The following is a 19,875-nucleotide window of genomic DNA, read 5'->3' as shown; positions in this document are numbered from 1 at the left end:
CACATTCAGAAAAACTGTAAAACTTCAACAATGGAAGATGCACCACCATAGGTGATATAATATACAACATTGTGCAATGAAATAAGACAGAAGTGACTTTGTATAAACGTGGGCTAGAGAGAAGGCTGGCGCATTAGTTAATTGAGCTGATTGGAATACAAGATGGCACAATAACACATTGAGTTAAAGTACGGACAAGGGGCAAACAGGTGGTACAAAGACTCAAAAGTCCAGAAGACAAAATAAATATTTCAGAACACGACACTGACAAACTATCTGAATACTCATGTATAGCCACCTTTATCAATATTTTTCAGTGCTAAATAAATTCCCCCCTCCAGCATAAGTTAATGGAGATTCAAAGCCAAAGTCCCCAACGTCAAAGTGGTCACCAGGGAGAACACCACAGGCCGAGATGCATCTAGAAGATAGCAGAACAGTTGACAATGCATGTCAGAAAACATTTTGATTTTAAATTGATTATTTTGATAACTAAAATAAATAGGCATGTACCTGCAGTAAGACTTCCTGGCACAATGTCTAGAGGTGAATCGGCAAGTTCTATGCTTAACCTGGCTGTTGCTTCGCTAGCGGAAGGAACCACCGATGGACTTTGGAACACCAAGGTCATACTTGTAATGATTGATCCACTCCTTCAGTGAAAATGATATAGAGAGCATTATTACAAGGTGAACTATTTGTACTGTTCTGAATCGCTTAATCAATGGATTAAATGTTCTTACCTAAATGAGTTAACAAGAGATCTTTTGAAAATCGAACCGAAAGCAGTTCTACCGGCCACGTTAACCTGGAATGAAATACACTTAATTCAAAATTTGATTCATACCCAAACTTAGTCACCTCCACAAATGAATCGACGTCAAATGACATTTGAGTCATTGCAAATAACAGAAACACATTTTACCTCAGAAACTACTGTTGAAGCCAAAGACTGAAATGTTGCCGACAACACATTGTTGAGATCTGACGTATATGTTCGGTCAATACGAAACACCAGCTCGAGGCTTCCCTCATTGATTGAAGGAGGATTCGTATTTGAATCTGGAGAAGCGGTTGTAATGTTGGATGCTTCCAATGTTGTTGTTCCAGAAGGTGAGATGGTTGTAGTGCCAGAGGATGGCGATGTTGTCTGGACAGGTCCCGCAGTTGTGGTCTTAACCACTACTGTGAAATGTCAACATTGAAAGGATTTTAGTACTCTTAGTAGTAATCAATGTTCCCTGTAATTTTCCACGGGTCTAAGCGTTCACACAAAGTCGGTGAGCAAGAGGAGGTGGAGCAGTTGGTGGGCTGGTGCAGGGACAACAGCCTGGTCCTGAATGTCGACAAAACTAAAGAGATCATTGTCGACTTTAGGAAAAACCAGCCCTACCATGCCCCACTTTGCATCAACAACAAGGCTGTGGAGGTTGTCAGCAGTATCAAGTTCCTAGGGGTGCACATTACAAACAAACTCACCTGGTCCGTAAACACTGCATCACTGGTTAAGAGGGCACAGCAGCGCCTGTACTTCCTGCGGAGGATGAGGAGAGCCCACCTGCCCCCACCCTCCCTCATTACATTCTACAGGGGCACCATAGAGAGTATCCTGACCAACTGTATCTCTGTGTGGTGTGGAGGCTGCAGCGCTACCGACTGGGGTAGTGTGAGGAGGGTAACGAGGACAGCAGAGAAAATAATCGGGACTACACTTCCCTCCATTCAGGACATTGGCCAGAAGCACTGCCTATCCCATGCAAAAAACATTACCGGGGACCCCTCTCACCCCCATCATGGACTGTTCACTCTGCTAGCCTCTGGGAAGAGGTACTGCAGTGTGCGGTGCAGGACCACCAGGCTCCGCAATAGTCTAGTCCCCCTGGCCATTAGACTGTTAAATGGTCAATCTAACATATAGTTAACTTAAATCTAAACGGCTGCTAATCTGACTTTTGCACTACTGGCAGTTTTTTTTATAGCTTGCCACTCCTTGCACATTGCTCTCTGCACTATTGTAATTACAGCGTTATTGTTACAGTGTTAATGTTACTGTGTACCTGACTTGTTAACCTGACTGCCCATTTTGCACATCTGGTTAGCTACTCTTCTTGCACTATCGGCACTATGGTAAAATACTACACGTAGCCAAAATACAATACAACATTATTTATATCTGTACATTCAAGGAAACTGTGGGGGTCAGATGCATCGACATTTCGTTCTGTATACACGTGTACTAGAATGACAATAAAGTAGATCTGAATCTGAATCTGAATCTGTACTTAATCACATTTTTTAGTGGAAGTGCAATGTTGGCAACAAGATTCACTTGATATCATTGGAAACTTTTTCTTCTTTTTTCCGTGTTTTTTTTCTACTTCTTTTTAAATTCCGTTTAAAAAATCTCATTGTGTTTATTTTTTCTTTTTGTTCCCTATTTATTTTTTTCCTACATTTCTTTATTTTCTGGCTTTCTGGCTTTTTTCTAAAATGTTCCTTCTTTTTTTCTCTTCTTTTTTTTCTTTTTTCTCAGCTTTTCACTACTTTTTCATTTTGGTATTTTTTTCTTTTTTGTTCTATTCCCCCCTTCCTTTAAGTAATTTTGTGCATAATTTTACATAATATTTGGTCATGTTGGAATTAAAGAAGCAAAAACACCCTGAGGAGCTGTTGAGGACCCGAAAGAGCCGGTTGCTTTTAGTGAGCCGAGCCGAAGAGGCCGGTTCTCGACAAACTCTACTAACTTTACTCAACTTCGTTCTACTTATACTCGTCTTCAAAATACCGCGCTTAGGACACAACGTCAGGGGAACCCGTGTATTTTTACCTTCACACTCTGTAAATTTGACTTAAGTCGCTTCTTAATAAGTAATTTTGAGCCCTCATTTTTGTGCGCTGGCTAGATTTTCTTGTGCGCTGAGAACGTGCGAGCAGTGCACAATTGCGCACGCGCGCAGCTTAGGGGGAACACTGGTAGTGATATATCATTTATTATGCAAAGCTGCGTGTTTTTGATTCTGACGTAAATAAGTGCAGGATCCCTATGGAAATATGTCATCATTAATGGGTCCTCTTTGCAAGATTAGAACATTTCATTAAAAGATGATTATTTGAGGAGTAAAAAATAAAAGGGGTTGGAGTTAAGCATATTCCTTGATTGGTTATGTTAAATTGTGTAACTTTACGATCAAACCCAAGCATTTCATTTGGAACAAGAACAAAATCTTACAGAATGCAGTAATCGTTGACACATTTACAGGAAGGGCAAGGGTGCCATTGCTTGCTGTCTCCACCAGGGTGCTTTCAACTGAGGTAGTTTCTGGTATTGTGGCTGAACTGTTGAATATCAACTCAGATTCCACAACAATTGAACCTTGACTGAACACAAAACAACAATAATATTAGAAATCACCAACTGCAAAAGTGAATATTCACAATGATGTTTTGACTTTAGTCAATGTAGCATACCGGAAAGAAAGGACTCGAGATCGAATAAATCTTCGTCCAAAACGTCTCCGATATACTCCATTAAGCTGTAGGGAGATAATATTATTTATCATGTTAGTCATTTTTCTTTCTAGTGTCACATTTAAGTATGAAGGGTTTCCTTTCATTGAAAGGATTAGCCTCAGAAAAGATGCTTTCCATTTCCATCCTTGTAAAATGGGGATGCTAACTTCACAGTTTCAAGCAAGCTGTAGGTCCATTTTATGTCATTCCTTTGTCAGAACTGTGTTAAATTGAATGCATTTGGTTTGCAAAGTTCTATAAATTCCTAACCATCGGAATTCATCCCACTTTTCAAGATAAAAAATGTCACCATAATTAGCCCATTATTATTTTGTTAAAATCATAACTCCAGCTTTAGTAATGACTGCCATTCACAGAGAAGGACATTATTCATTTAAAAAGAGAAAAAGAATGTCATTAAAGAAATTGTTGTTAGCGATTTAAGGGCCAACTTGTGTCTTGCACAGTATGTCATAAAGAACATTACAAAAAATTACCTGCTCTTCAATTCTTTCTGCCAAAATTCGAAACTCAGCAGAAAACGATAGTGAAAGTTCTGGGCTGAAAACTTCATTCATGCTAAACCCAAGGTTTATCACTGATTGCTCGGGTGCTGTTGTTCCAGAAGTAACTGGTGGCATAATTGTTGGATCCACACCATCTTCAATTAATATAAATGTCGTCATATTTGTGGACACGAGTGGCACTATTGTTGTTGACACCAAATTTGTTGTCGACACAGTTGTGGTGACCAGCGGTACAGTTATTGATGATGTCCCAGTTGCAGTTGTTGTGGATACTGGAGGTGCCGTCGTGGAAACCAACAGTACAGTTGTTGAGGACGCCGATGTTTCAGTTGATGTGGACACTGGAAGTGCTGTTTGTGAGACCAGTGGTACAGTTGTTGAGGACGCCGGAGTGTCAGTTGTTGTGGACGCTGAAAGTGTCGTTGTTGAGACCAGTCCCACTGTTGTTGAAGACGCCGCAGTTTCTGTTGTCGTTGATGCTTGAGGTACAGTTGAGGAAACCAGTGGTACTGTTGTTGTTAACGCTGGAGTTGTTGTAGATGCTGGTTGTGTTGTTGTGGGGATCAGTGGTTCAGTTGTTGTTAACGCCGCAGTTTCTGTTGTTGTAGAAACAGGAGTTACCGTTGTGGAGACCATTGGTACAGTTGTTGAGGACGCCGGAGTGTCAGTTGTTGTGGACGCTGAAAGTGTCGTTGTTGAGACCAGTCCCACTGTTGTTGAAGACGCCGCAGTTTCTGTTGTTGTTGATACTTGAGGTACAGTTGAGGAAACCAGTGGTACTGTTGTTGTTAACGCTGGAGTTGTTGTAGATGCTGGTTGTGTTGTTGTGGGGATCAGTGGTACAGTTGTTGTTAACGCCGCAGTTTCTGTTGTTGTAGAAACAGGAGTTACCGTTGTGGAGACCATTGGTACAGTTGTTGAGGACGCCGGAGTGTCAGTTGTCGTGGACGCTGAAAGTGTCGTTGATGAGACCAGTCCCACTGTTGTTGAAGACGCCGCAGTTTCTGTTGTCGTTGATGCTTGAGGTACAGTTGAGGAAACCAGTGGTATTGTTGTTGTTAACGCTGGAGCTGTTGTAGATGCTGGTTGTGTTGTTGTGGGGATCAGTGGTGCAGTTGTTGTTAACGCCGCAGTTTCTGTTGTTGTCGAAACAGGAGATACCGTTGTGGAGACAATTGGTACAGTTGTTGAGGACGGCGGAGTGTCAGTTGTTGTGGACGCTGAAAGTGTAGTTGATGAGACCAGTCCCACTGTTGTTGAAGACGCCGCAGTTTCTGTTGTTGTTGATACTTGAGGTACAGTTGAGGAAACCAGTGGTACTGTTGTTGTTAACGCTGGAGTTGTTGTAGATGCTGGTTGTGTTGTTGTGGGGATCAGTGGTACAGTTGTTGTTAACGCCGCAGTTTCTGTTGTTGTAGAAACAGGAGTTACCGTTGTGGAGACCATTGGTACAGTTGTTGAGGACGCCGGAGTGTCAGTTGTTGTGGACGCCGAAAGTGTCGTTGTTGAGACCAGTCCCACTGTTGTTGAAGACGCCGCAGTTTCTGTTGTTGTTGATACTTGAGGTACAGTTGATGTAACCAGTGGTACTGTTGTTGTTAACGCTGGAGTTGTTGTAGATGCTGGTTGTGTTGTTGTGGGGATCAGTGGTACAGTTGTTGTTAACGCCGCAGTTTCTGTTGTTGTCGAAACAGGAGATACCGTTGTGGAGACCATTGGTACAGTTGTTGAGGACGGCGGAGTGTCAGTTGTTGTGGACGCTAAAAGTGTCGTTGTTGAGACCAGTCCCACTGTTGTTGAAGACGCCGCAGTTTCTGTTGTCGTTGATGCTTGAGATACAGTTGAGGAAACCAGTGGTACTGTTGTTGTTAACGCTGGAGTTGTTGTAGATGCTGGTTGTGTTGTTGTGGGGATCAGTGGTACAGTTGTTGTTAACGCCGCAGTTTCTGTTGTTGTCGAAACAGGAGTTACCGTTGTGGAGACCATTGGTACAGTTGTTGAGGACGCCGGAGTGTCAGTTGTTGTGGACGCTGAAAGTGTCGTTGTTGAGACCAGGCCCACTGTTGTTGAAGACGCCACAGTTTCTGTTGTCGTTGATGCTTGAGATACAGTTGAGGAAACCAGTGGTACTGTTGTTGTTAATGCTGGAGTTGTTGTAGATGCTGGTTGTGTTGTTGTGGGGATCAGTGGTACAGTTGTTGTTAACGCCGCAGTTTCTGTTGTTGTCGAAACAGGAGATACCGTTGTGGAGACCATTGGTACAGTTGTTGAGGACGGCGGAGTGTCAGTTGTTGTGGACGCTAAAAGTGTCGTTGTTGAGACCAGTCCCACTGTTGTTGAAGACGCCGCAGTTTCTGTTGTCGTTGATGCTTGAGATACAGTTGAGGAAACCAGTGGTACTGTTGTTGTTAACGCTGGAGTTGTTGTAGATGCTGGTTGTGTTGTTGTGGGGATCAGTGGTACAGTTGTTGTTAACGCCGCAGTTTCTGTTGTTGTCGAAACAGGAGTTACCGTTGTGGAGACCATTGGTACAGTTGTTGAGGACGCCGGAGTGTCAGTTGTTGTGGACGCTGAAAGTGTCGTTGTTGAGACCAGGCCCACTGTTGTTGAAGACGCCACAGTTTCTGTTGTTGTTGATACTTGAGGTACAGTTGAGGAAACCAGTGGTACTGTTGTTGTTAACACTGGAGTTGTTGTAGATGCTGGTTGTGTTGTTATGGGGATGAGTGGTACAGTTGTTGTTAACGCCGCAGTTTCTGTTGTTGTCGAAACAGGCGATACGGTCGTGGAGACCATTGGTACAGTTGTTGAGGACGCCGTAGTGTCAGTTGTTCCAGAAGGTGACATCGTTGTAGTGCCGGAGGATGGTGATGTTGTCTGGACAGGTCCCGCAGTTGTGGTCATAACCACTACTGTGAAATGTTAACATTGAAAGGATGTTGGTACTCTTAGTAGTAATATATCAATTATTATGCAAAGCTGTGTGTTATTGTTTCTAACGTAATAAGTGCAGGATCCCTATGGAAATATGTCATCATTAATGGGTCCTCTTTGCAAGATGAGAACATTTCATTAAAAGATGATTATTTGAGGAGTAAAAAATAAAAGGGGTTGGAGTTAAGCATATTCCTTGATTGGTTATGTTAAATTGTGTAACTTTCTGATCAAACCCAAGCATTTTATTTGGAACAAGAACAAAATCTTACAGGATGAAGTAATCGTTGACACATTCACAGGGAGGGCAAGGGTCCCATTGCTTGCTGTCTCTACCAGGGTGCTTTCAACTGAGGTAGTTTCTGGTATTGTGGCTGAACTGTTGAATATCAACTCAGATTCCACGACAATTGAACCTTGACTGAACACAAAACAACAATAATATTAGACATAACCAACTGCAAAAGTGAATATTCACAATGCTGTTTTGACTTTTGTCAATGTAGCATACCGGAAAGAAAGGACTCGAGATCGAATAAATCTTGTTCCAAAACGTCTCCGATATACTCCATTAAGCTGTAGGGAGATATTATTTATCATGTTAGTCATTTTTCTTTCCAGTGTCACATTTAAGTATGAAGGGTTTCCTTTCATTGAAAGGGTTAGCCTCAGAAAAGATGTTTTCCATTTCCATCCTTGTAAAATGGGGATGCTAACTTCACAGTTTCAAGCAAACAGTAGGTCCATTTATGTCATTAAAGAAATTATTGTTAGCGATTTAAGGGCCAACTTGTGTCTTGCACAAGAGGTAATAAAGAACATCACAAAAATTACCTGCTCTTGAATTCTTTCTGCTAAAATTTGAAACTCAGCAGAAGACGATTGTGAAAGTTCTGGGCTGAAAACTTCATTCATGCTAAACCCAAGGTTTATCACTGATTGCTCGGGTGCTGTTGTTCCAGAAGTAACTGGTGGCATAGTTGTTGGATCCACACCATCTTCAATTAATATAATTGTCGTCATATTTGTAGACACGAGTGGCACTATTGTTGTTGACACCAAATTTGTTGTCGACACAGGAAATACCGTTGTGGTGACCAGCGGTACAGTTATTGAGGATGTCCCGGTTGCAGTTGTTGTGGATACTGGAGGTGCCGTCGTGGAAACCAACAGTACAGTTGTTGAGGACGCCGATGTTTCAGTTGATGTGGACACTGGAAGTTCTGTTGTTGAGACCAGTGGTACAGTCGTTGAAGACACCGGAGTGTCGGTTGTTGTGGACGCTGAAAGTGTCGTTGTTGAGACCAGTCCCACTGTTGTTGAAGACGCCGCAGTTTCTGTTGTCGTTGATGCTTGAGGTACAGTTGAGGAAACCAGTGGTACTGTTGTTGTTAACGCTGGAGTTGTTGTAGGTGCTGGTTGTGTTGTCGTAGGGATCAGAGGTACAGTTGTTGTTAACGCCGCAGTTTCTGTTGTTGTCGAAACAGGAGATAACGTTGTGGAGACCATTGGTACAGTTGTTGAGGACGCCGGAGTGTCAGTTGTTGTGGACGCTGAAAGTGTCGTTGTTGACACCAGTCCCACTGTTGTTGAAGACGCCGCAGTTTCTGTTGTTGTTGATACTTGAGGTACAGTTGAGGAAACCAGTGGTACTGTTGTTGTTAACGATGGAGTTGTTGTAGATTCTGGTTGTGTTGTTGTGGGGATCAGTGGTACAGTTGTTGTTAACGCTGCAGTTTCTGTTGTTGTGGAAACAGGAGATACCGTTGTGGAGACCATTGGTACAGTTGTTGAGGACGGCGGAGTGTCAGTTGTTGTGGACGCTGAAAGTGTGGTTGTTGAGACCAGTCCCACTGTTGTTGAAGACGCCGCAGTTTCTGTTGTCGTTGATGCTTGAGATACAGTTGAGGAAATCAGTGGTACTGTTGTTGTTAACGCTGGAGTTGTTGTAGATGCTGGTTGTGTTGTTGTGGGGATCAGTGGTACAGTTGTTGTTAACGCCGCTGGTTCTGTTGTTGTCGAAACAGGATTTAACGTTGTGGAGACCATTGGTACAGTTGTTGAGGACGGCGGAGTGTCAGTTGTTGTGGACGCTGAAAGTGTCGTTGTTGAGACCAGTCCCACTGTTGTTGAAGACGCCGCAGTTTCTGTTGTCGTTGATGCTTGAGGTACAGTTGAGGAAACCAGTGGTACTGTTGTTGTTAACGCTGGAGTTGTTATAGATGCTGGTTGTGTTGTTGTGGGGATCAGTGGTACAGTTGTTGTTAATGCCGCAGTTTCTGTTGTTGTCGAAACAGGAGATAACGTTGTGGAGACCATTGGTACAGTTGTTGAGGACGCCGGAGTGTCAGTTGTTGTGGACGCTGAAAGTGTCGTTGTTGACACCAGTCCCACTGTTGTTGAAGACGCCGCAGTTTCTGTTGTTGTTGATACTTGAGGTACAGTTGAGGAAACCAGTGGTACTGTTGTTGTTAACGATGGAGTTGTTGTAGATTCTGGTTGTGTTGTTGTGGGGATCAGTGGGACAGTTGTTGTTAACGCCGCAGTTTCTGTTGTTGTTGAAACAGGAGATATCGTTGTGGAGACCATTGGTACAGTTGTTGAGGACGGCGGAGTGTCACTTGTTGTGGACGCTGAAAGTGTCGTTGTTGAGACCAGTCCCACTGTTGTTGAAGACGCCGCAGTTTCTGTTGTCGTTGATGCTTGAGATACAGTTGAGGAAACCAGTGGTACTGTTGTTGTTAACGCTGGAGTTGTTGTAGATGCTGGTTGTGTTGTTGTGGGGATCAGTGGTTCAGTTGTTGTTAACGCCGCTGGTTCTGTTGTTGTGGAAACAGGAGATACCGTTGTGGAGACCATTGGTACAGTTGTTGAGGACGGCGGAGTGTCAGTTGTTGTGGACGCTGAAAGTGTGGTTGTTGAGACCAGTCCCACTGTTGTTGAAGACGCCGCAGTTTCTGTTGTCGTTGATGCTTGAGATACAGTTGAGGAAATCAGTGGTACTGTTGTTGTTAACGCTGGAGTTGTTGTAGATGCTGGTTGTGTTGTTGTGGGGATCAGTGGTACAGTTGTTGTTAACGCCGCTGGTTCTGTTGTTGTCGAAACAGGATTTAACGTTGTGGAGACCATTGGTACAGTTGTTGAGGACGGCGGAGTGTCAGTTGTTGTGGACGCTGAAAGTGTCGTTGTTGAGACCAGTCCCACTGTTGTTGAAGACGCCGCAGTTTCTGTTGTCGTTGATGCTTGAGGTACAGTTGAGGAAACCAGTGGTACTGTTGTTGTTAACGCTGGAGTTGTTATAGATGCTGGTTGTGTTGTTGTGGGGATCAGTGGTACAGTTGTTGTTAATGCCGCAGTTTCTGTTGTTGTCGAAACAGGAGATAACGTTGTGGAGACCATTGGTACAGTTGTTGAGGACGCCGGAGTGTCAGTTGTTGTGGACGCTGAAAGTGTCGTTGTTGACACCAGTCCCACTGTTGTTGAAGACGCCGCAGTTTCTGTTGTTGTTGATACTTGAGGTACAGTTGAGGAAACCAGTGGTACTGTTGTTGTTAACGATGGAGTTGTTGTAGATTCTGGTTGTGTTGTTGTGGGGATCAGTGGGACAGTTGTTGTTAACGCCGCAGTTTCTGTTGTTGTTGAAACAGGAGATATCGTTGTGGAGACCATTGGTACAGTTGTTGAGGACGGCGGAGTGTCACTTGTTGTGGACGCTGAAAGTGTCGTTGTTGAGACCAGTCCCACTGTTGTTGAAGACGCCGCAGTTTCTGTTGTCGTTGATGCTTGAGATACAGTTGAGGAAACCAGTGGTACTGTTGTTGTTAACGCTGGAGTTGTTGTAGATGCTGGTTGTGTTGTTGTGGGGATCAGTGGTTCAGTTGTTGTTAACGCCGCTGGTTCTGTTGTTGTGGAAACAGGAGATACCGTTGTGGAGACCATTGGTACAGTTGTTGAGGACGGCGGAGTGTCAGTTGTTGTGGACGCTGAAAGTGTGGTTGTTGAGACCAGTCCCACTGTTGTTGAAGACGCCGCAGTTTCTGTTGTCGTTGATGCTTGAGATACAGTTGAGGAAATCAGTGGTACTGTTGTTGTTAACGCTGGAGTTGTTGTAGATGCTGGTTGTGTTGTTGTGGGGATCAGTGGTACAGTTGTTGTTAACGCCGCTGGTTCTGTTGTTGTCGAAACAGGATTTAACGTTGTGGAGACCATTGGTACAGTTGTTGAGGACGGCGGAGTGTCAGTTGTTGTGGACGCTGAAAGTGTCGTTGTTGAGACCAGTCCCACTGTTGTTGAAGACGCCGCAGTTTCTGTTGTCGTTGATGCTTGAGGTACAGTTGAGGAAACCAGTGGTACTGTTGTTGTTAACGCTGGAGTTGTTATAGATGCTGGTTGTGTTGTTGTGGGGATCAGTGGTACAGTTGTTGTTAATGCCGCAGTTTCTGTTGTTGTCGAAACAGGAGATAACGTTGTGGAGACCATTGGTACAGTTGTTGAGGACGCCGGAGTGTCAGTTGTTGTGGACGCTGAAAGTGTCGTTGTTGACACCAGTCCCACTGTTGTTGAAGACGCCGCAGTTTCTGTTGTTGTTGATACTTGAGGTACAGTTGAGGAAACCAGTGGTACTGTTGTTGTTAACGATGGAGTTGTTGTAGATTCTGGTTGTGTTGTTGTGGGGATCAGTGGGACAGTTGTTGTTAACGCCGCAGTTTCTGTTGTTGTTGAAACAGGAGATATCGTTGTGGAGACCATTGGTACAGTTGTTGAGGACGGCGGAGTGTCACTTGTTGTGGACGCTGAAAGTGTCGTTGTTGAGACCAGTCCCACTGTTGTTGAAGACGCCGCAGTTTCTGTTGTCGTTGATGCTTGAGATACAGTTGAGGAAACCAGTGGTACTGTTGTTGTTAACGCTGGAGTTGTTGTAGATGCTGGTTGTGTTGTTGTGGGGATCAGTGGTTCAGTTGTTGTTAACGCCGCTGGTTCTGTTGTTGTCGAAACAGGAGATACCGTTGTGGAGACCATTGGTACAGTTGTTGAGGACGGCGGAGTGTCAGTTGTTGTGGACGCTGAAAGTGTGGTTGTTGAGACCAGTCCCACTGTTGTTGAAGACGCCGCAGTTTCTGTTGTCGTTGATACTTGAGATACAGTTGAGGAAATCAGTGGTACTGTTGTTGTTAACGCTGGAGTTGTTGTAGATGCTGGTTGTGTTGTTGTGGGGATCAGTGGTACAGTTGTTGTTAACGCCGCTGGTTCTGTTGTTGTCGAAACAGGATTTAACGTTGTGGAGACCATTGGTACAGTTGTTGAGGACGGCGGAGTGTCAGTTGTTGTGGACGCTGAAAGTGTCGTTGTTGAGACCAGTCCCACTGTTGTTGAAGACGCCGCAGTTTCTGTTGTCGTTGATGCTTGAGGTACAGTTGAGGAAACCAGTGGTACTGTTGTTGTTAACGCTGGAGTTGTTATAGATGCTGGTTGTGTTGTTGTGGGGATCAGTGGTACAGTTGTTGTTAATGCCGCAGTTTCTGTTGTTGTCGAAACAGGAGATAACGTTGTGGAGACCATTGGTACAGTTGTTGAGGACGCCGGAGTGTCAGTTGTTGTGGACGCTGAAAGTGTCGTTGTTGACACCAGTCCCACTGTTGTTGAAGACGCCGCAGTTTCTGTTGTTGTTGATACTTGAGGTACAGTTGAGGAAACCAGTGGTACTGTTGTTGTTAACGATGGAGTTGTTGTAGATTCTGGTTGTGTTGTTGTGGGGATCAGTGGGACAGTTGTTGTTAACGCCGCAGTTTCTGTTGTTGTTGAAACAGGAGATATCGTTGTGGAGACCATTGGTACAGTTGTTGAGGACGGCGGAGTGTCACTTGTTGTGGACGCTGAAAGTGTCGTTGTTGAGACCAGTCCCACTGTTGTTGAAGACGCCGCAGTTTCTGTTGTCGTTGATGCTTGAGATACAGTTGAGGAAACCAGTGGTACTGTTGTTGTTAACGCTGGAGTTGTTGTAGATGCTGGTTGTGTTGTTGTGGGGATCAGTGGTTCAGTTGTTGTTAACGCCGCTGGTTCTGTTGTTGTCGAAACAGGATTTAACGTTGTGGAGACCATTGGTACAGTTGTTGAGGACGCCGGAGTGTCACTTGTTGTGGACGCTGAAAGTGTCGTTGTTAAGACCAGTCCCACTGTTGTTGAAGACGCCGCAGTTTCTGTTGTCGTTGATGCTTGAGGTACAGTTGAGGAAACCAGTGGTACTGTTGTTGTTAACGCTGGAGTTGTTATAGATGCTGGTTGTGTTGTTGTGGGGATCAGTGGTACAGTTGTTGTCAACGCCGCAGTTTCTGTTGTTGTAGAAACAGGAGATACCGTTGTGGAGACCATTGGTGCAGTTGTTGAGGACGCCGAAGTGTCAGTTGTTGTGGACGCTGAAAGTGTCGTTGTTGAGACCAGTCCCACTGTTGTTGAAGACGCCGCAGTTTCTGTTGTCGTTGATGCTTGAGATACAGTTGAGGAAACCAGTGGTACTGTTGTTGTTAACGCTGGAGTTGTTGTAGATGCTGGTTGTGTTGTTGTGGGGATCAGTGGTACGGTTGTTGTTAACGCCGCAGTTTCTGTTGTTGTTGAAACAGGAGATACCGTTGTGGAGACCATTGGTACAGAAGTTGAGGACGCCGGAGTTTCAGTTGTTGTGGACGCTGAAAGTGTCGTTGTTGAGACCAGTCCCACTGTTGTTGAAGACGCCGCAGTTTCTGTTGTCGTTGATGCTTGAGGGACAGTTGAGGAAACCAGTGGTACTGTTGTTGCTAACGCTGGAGTCGTTGTAGATGCTGGTTGTGTTGTTGTGGGGATCAGTAGTACAGTTGTTGTTAACGCCGCAGTTTCTGTTGTTGTCGAAACAGGAGATACCGTTGTGGAGACCACTGGTACAGTTGTTGAGGACGCCGGAGTGTCAGTTGTTGTGGACGCTGAAAGTGTCGTTGTTGAGACCAGTCCCACTGTTGTTGAAGACGCCGCAGTTTCTGTTGTCGTTGATGCTTGAGGGACAGTTGAGGAAACCAGTGGTACTGTTGTTGCTAACGCTGGAGTCGTTGTAGATGCTGGTTGTGTTGTTGTGGGGATCAGTAGTACAGTTGTTGTTAACGCCGCAGTTTCTGTTGTTGTCGAAACAGGAGATACCGTTGTGGAGACCACTGGTACAGTTGTTGAGGACGCCGGAGTGTCAGTTGTTGTGGACGCTGAAAGTGTCGTTGTTGAGACCAGTCCCACTGTTGTTGAAGACGCCGCAGTTTCTGTTGTCGTTGATGCTTGAGGGACAGTTGAGGAAACCAGTGGTACTGTTGTTGCTAACGCTGGAGTCGTTGTAGATGCCGGTTGTGTTGTTGTGGGGATCAGTAGTACAGTTGTTGTTAACGCCGCAGTTTCTGTTGTTGTTGAAACAGGAGATACCGTTGTGGAGACCATTGGTACGGTTGTTGAGGACGCCGGAGTTTCACTTGTTGTGGACGCTGAAAGTGTCGTTGTTGAGACCAGTCCCACTGTTGTTGAAGACGCCGCAGTTTCTGTTGTCGTTGATGCTTGAGGTACAGTTGAGGAAATCAGTGGTACTGTTGTTGTTAACGCTGGAGTTGTTGTAGATGCTGCTTGTGTTGTTGTGGGGATCAGTGGTACGGTTGTTGTTAACGCCGCAGTTTCTGTTGTTGTTGAAACAGGAGATACCGTTGTGGAGACCATTGGTACGGTTGTTGAGGACGCCGGAGTTTCACTTGTTGTAGATGTTGGAGGTGCTGTTGTGGAGACCAACGGTACCATCGTTGAAGACGCCCATGTTTCTGTTATTGTTGACCCTTGAGGTACCATTGTGGAGACCAGTGTTAAAGTTGTTGAAGACACACAATATGCTTAAATCTCCAAATTGTAATCTTTTTTCCATATTACAGATTAAGAAAGTTAGAAATATTCGAGATTTAATCAAGAACACTCAAATACCTGTTATGAGCAGAAGTAATAGGACAGGTCCTGTTCGTCCCATTTTCTTCCTTTTGAAAGAAAAATTCATATTGTTCATGATCTTGTCACACACTAGTCACATGTTTCAGTTCTTTATCGTAAAATAAATCACTTTACTTACTTAGGACCTATCAATATTTTTAACTTAAAATGGTCGGATCAGCACAGAATGATTACAAATAAAATAAAAATCCATTAAATAAAGTAAAAAGCAATTTAAATTAAGTCAGTAAAATGCAGGCATAAATCTATTTTTTATATTTAATATTGTATGATTTGAAAACAAGTGCTGCAACAACATATATTGTAACGGAACATTTATCCATCCATTATCTGCACCGCTCATCCTTAATAGTTTCGTGGGGGGGAACTGGAACTTATCCAGGCCATTTTTAGACAGTGAACAGGACACACACTTTGAACTGGTTTCCAGCCAGTCGCATGGCACACAGAGACAGACAACTCACTCGCTCAGTCCCACCTAGGCAGAAATTGGACCGGCCAATTATCCTGCATGTTTTTGGCGTGTGGGAGGAAACAGGAGTGCCAGGAATACTACACAGGCATGGGGAAAACATGCAAACTCAGCAGAAGGATAGTTGGTTGCTGGATTTGACCCCCCTGTACCAGGATATCTTCATACAGTTGAATTATTTTCCCCTAAAATCCACAATCAAACCAGCAATTGAAATAAATGCCCCAGAGACATTAACCATGTCTGTAGCTACTGAAGGGAGAATACGCTTTAAATAAACGTCAACTAAAGGCAAAACAAATCTTGAACATGTTCTCCAATGCATTCTATTGCTTCAATTAAAGTATGGCTTTAGACTTTTTTTTTACCAAAAGTCTCAAAATCTTACATCTATCTATCTACCTTGGTCATATCCCTCAAGAGGGGTGACCGACAGCAAGACAAACACATACAATAACAAAGAAAATAAAAAGGAAAAACTAGCAAAAAACAGACACAAACATTTTTGGACCATGGCCAACCCAAATGCCCAAACAAGTTAGGCACCTCGGCACCTACGTTGGTCATGCCTTCGTCCCTCCAGATGATTATTTCATCTCATCTCATCTCATCTCATTAGCTGCACCGCTTATCCTCAGTAGGGTCGCGGGGGTGCTGGAGCCCATCCCAACTATCTCTGGGCAGTGGGCAGGGGACACCCTGAACTGGTTGCCAGCCAATCGCAGGGCACACAGGGACAGACAACTCGCTCATTCACACCTAGGGACAATTTGGAAATGCATCCCTGCCGAGAATTGCATCCCCTGGCTACTATGACCACTTTTACCTGGTTTTATCTCACTATTATATCTCTTTTCAGGAATGTAGCGGCGAACATATAACCAAAACCACTTTGTCTGCATTTGTTGGGAATGTAATACAACATAAACCATTCCGTCTTTGTATTTGTTGTGAATGTAATCGAACAGTAATGCACACCGTATATAAATCACTTTGAGCAGGTAACATGTTTATTTTGCCCTTTTCTATTCAAATCGCTCGTATTGAAACTGTTGTGCACTCTACCATAAAGCTTATTTCAGCATAATAAGCTTTATGGTAGAGTGCACAACAGTTGTCAAAAGTGATTTATACACGATGTGCATTACCGTTCGATTACATTCACAACGAATACAAAGACGGAATGGATTAAGTTGTATTACATTACCAACAAATGCAAGACGAAGTGGTTTTTGTTATATCTTTGCCATGACATTCCTGAAAAGTGATATAAAGTGAGATAAAACGAGGTAAAAGTGGTTATAGTAGCGAGGGGATGCAAATCTCGGCAGGGATGCATTTCTCGGCATAACACCGGCCAATCCACCTGAAATGCATGTCTTTGGAAATGTGGGAGGAAACCGGAGTGCCCGGAGGAAACCCACGCAAGCACTGGGAGAACATACAAACTCCGCACTGGAAGTCCGGTTGCTGGGTTTGAACCCACACAGGAGGTTCCCAAGACCTTAGAACTGTGCCGCACACGCGCTAACCACTGCGCTGCCGTGCTGCCCTGATTATTTCATAGGTTTGAGAAACGAATAAAGTAGACCTCAGGGATACACCGACACCAGCTCATGAAGTTTTCACGCCACATTGTGGAATAAGATGATTTCTTTGGCCACTCTTTACAGCTCTCTTCCCGCTATACCACAAATACCAATTAATTTTCATGCCCCAAAAAGTTTAAGATGAATTCAATTCAATCCCGTCTTCTATATGTCTACCAAACCCGAAACGTTATTGTAAATACAACATATATCCGTACATTTCACTTGCCATATTACAGCACATTAAGGTTGGGCTTTACCAAATACACCTTTCGTGACGAAATTTGACTGAGAAAAGATTATTCGTCTTTTAACAAAATAATGGTATCGCAATAGTTATTTACTCATTAAATGCATATATCAAAGTCATCAATTTCTTACCTTTCAGAAAAAGTTCGAGGATGTCTTTGGCACCGTTAAATGGTTTTACCTGTGTTGCGGCTAAATCCCATTAATATGCTTCGACCTTTGATTCGGATGAATTAATCGAGTGGGATCTGTTTGGGTTTTTATAGAGGAGTTACCAATACAAGTATAACTTGTTTACACACGTGACATTTTTTCCACGTAAAATTTTTGAATTGTCTGGATTTGGGCTGCCTCTCCTTTGCATTCTGTTGCAACCAATATTGGGCAAGGCGGTGTGATGACACAGCATCATTATTGTTTTAAACATTTCAAGGGTTTTTCTCAATGGGCTTGGCGGACTTACAATCATGTGCTTGGTGGTTGTTTGATTGTTGTTTTTTGGTTGTTGTTATTTATAGGAATGTCAATTGTATATATTTTTGGGGTGGAGTTGCTGTATGATGGGTGACCCAACCCTCTGTCAAATTGTGTGTGAGATATAAAAAGTTTGGGAAAAAAAAAAAAAAAAAAAAAAAACGTGAGTAAATGATTGTAAATTGTTGTCATCACTTGAAAGCATTGCAGCTTGTATCATTAGCATGTGTTTCCTCAGATTTTTAATTTTTTTGGCGGGGCAGCAGTAGCTCAGGAGGTAGAGCGCTCGTCTTGGGATCAAGGGACCCCAGTTCGAATCCCGGCTCGTCCGTGTTACATGTCGAAGTGTCCTTGGGTAAGACACTGAACCCCTAATACCCCCAATAAGCAGTTAGCGTCTTACATGGCTGCAATACAAGGCCGCTATTGGGAAATGTGGAGCACATTGTAAAGTGCTTTGGGAAGTCATTGACTTGAAAAGCGCTATATAAATGCAGATCATTTCATTAATATAATGTATTTAAAACGTTTTACATTGCATACCTGTCAACCTGTACGTTTTTGCCGCACAAAGTACCTTTCTTATGCATTTTAAGATGTGTACGACGTACGAGAAAATCTGTACGGAAAAATTATGGGTACCATCCGGTATACACCGACTATGACGAAACGGCAAAATCCATCAAGTCAAACGAGTTCGCCGCGATAGCTTCTATCTCAGTATCGTTTTTTTTTTCGTTGCGAACGGAGCGAGCAGTTCGATGCTACTCTGCGCATGCATCTGCCGCCTCGGATTTCATGTCGTAGTTATGTAGTGAAAGGAAGTCCGTCTCTTTTTAGAGAACCGGCTTTTTCAGCTCAACTCATTAAAGAGAGCCGGCTCTCAAACGGCTCACTTGCTCTGATGCATTATATTACGAATGATGATGTTGTATTGTTGTGGCAAATACATTTGCAAATGTAGAATGGATTTGCATACATGTAGAAATTTAGAAAGACTTGCTTTTACGTTTGTGGGAAAAGGCTGGGTAGACATCCTTGAAGATACTCTTGGCAGACATTAAGTTTCCTTGAAGATAGCGTGCAAGGGACGGGACGCTCTGTACTTGATACGTGATACAGGACCGCCTTTTGGGGTGTACTCAATCGAAGCCTAATCGTCACTACCAGCTTTAAATACATTGTCATGTTCCTAGCTCTGTGAGATCTTTATTGACGCATCAATAAAGTGACATCTCCCTCCGTAACGAGGCTGGCTCTCTGTCTATGTCTTTTATCCACTTATGAGAAGACTTTCTCTCGATTATCGGACCTCCAATTTCTACAACATTTGGCGCCCAAACGTGGATTGGCACTAATTAAGTAAACAGAAAAGGGAAAAGACTTCTCAGTGGAACGGTCTCGAATGAGCGGTTGAGGTAAGGATAGTTTTTTTCTCTCCTTGTTTCAATTTGCTTGTCGAGATACGTGGGGGGACGGGAGCCTGTGACGTCGGAGCTAAATTATGAAAATTCGTGCACGTGGGATTTTCCGTCTGTAGTCAGGCCCAAGTTCGGACGGATGAGATATATAGACTGAGTTGAGATTTTTATGTCCGACGGGAGTTCTGAGCTCAAAGAATCCTGTCTGTTTTGGGACATGGGCTGCTTGAAAACCTGGATAAAATGGTGCAGCGGCGTCGGCATTTGTATATTTATGATTGTCTTGAGATCTGTGTAAAGCTGTGATAAGACGTCGTCATTTGCTAAAGTGACAGTTCGAGAGTAGACGATCTATGTATGGTTAATACGGGGCATGTTTTATGTGTTTCCCTAGTCGATTGATGGTTTGGGAGGGAAATGTAACCTTGCACTTAAGAAAAAGTGTGGTGCATGGAACCTCGCCATTTTCTACAATCTGAAAGGTTATACCGACGTTAGAAAAATGAGCAGTAATCAGATGTTGTATTATTAAGATATATTCGCATAGAAACAAGCGATACAAAGAATGTGTGAGAATTGCTGACATGTTTTCAGTCTGGGAGACGTCTCATTCGGAAATGTTGGTGTGTGTGCCAGCTGGCGTTAATTGTGCGTGTCTCTCTGTATGTGGATGTGTGCGCGGGTGATTTATACTTAACTGT

The 19,875-nt window shown here is 43.7% G+C and overlaps 1 protein-coding gene across 1 annotated transcript; it reads right to left on the bottom strand.

Moving 5' to 3' along the window:
- Positions 1 to 347: 347 nt before the first annotated feature.
- LOC148360539 (uncharacterized) lies at positions 348 to 7,994 on the bottom strand. The gene is made up of 16 exons (XM_088342886.1): positions 7,806 to 7,994; positions 7,483 to 7,547; positions 7,264 to 7,392; positions 6,095 to 6,253; positions 5,797 to 5,983; positions 5,469 to 5,596; positions 4,987 to 5,173; positions 4,659 to 4,786; positions 4,479 to 4,579; positions 4,008 to 4,387; positions 3,469 to 3,533; positions 3,230 to 3,378; positions 926 to 1,185; positions 744 to 808; positions 514 to 653; positions 348 to 421 (listed from the first exon to the last, which is right to left on the bottom strand). Exons 1-16 carry the CDS (start codon positions 7,992 to 7,994, stop codon positions 348 to 350), a joined length of 2,406 nt encoding a protein of 801 aa, XP_088199012.1.
- Between the last annotated feature and the right edge of the window lie 11,881 nt (positions 7,995 to 19,875).

This window comes from Urocampus carinirostris, chromosome 8 (genome assembly GCF_059441175.1).
Source record: "Urocampus carinirostris isolate Australia breed hairy pipefish chromosome 8, RoL_Ucar_1.0, whole genome shotgun sequence".
NCBI classification, from domain to species: Eukaryota; Metazoa; Chordata; class Actinopteri; order Syngnathiformes; family Syngnathidae; genus Urocampus; species Urocampus carinirostris.
This window is presented reverse-complemented; position numbering and strand designations above follow the sequence as displayed.

Excerpts from the sequence above, each read along its gene's own strand:
- LOC148360539 (XM_088342886.1), bottom strand. The coding sequence starts at position 7,994 with ATGACGACAATTATATTAATTGAAGATGGTGTGGATCCAACAACTATG. Across the intron at positions 5,597-5,796 it reads TCAACAACGACACTTTTAGC|TATCAACAACAACAGAAACT; the intron begins GTCCACAACAAC and ends CTGTACCTCAAG. Across the intron at positions 4,388-4,478 it reads CTGCGGCGTCTTCAACAACA|CACTTCCAGTGTCCACATCA; the intron begins GTGGGACTGGTC and ends TCTCACAAACAG.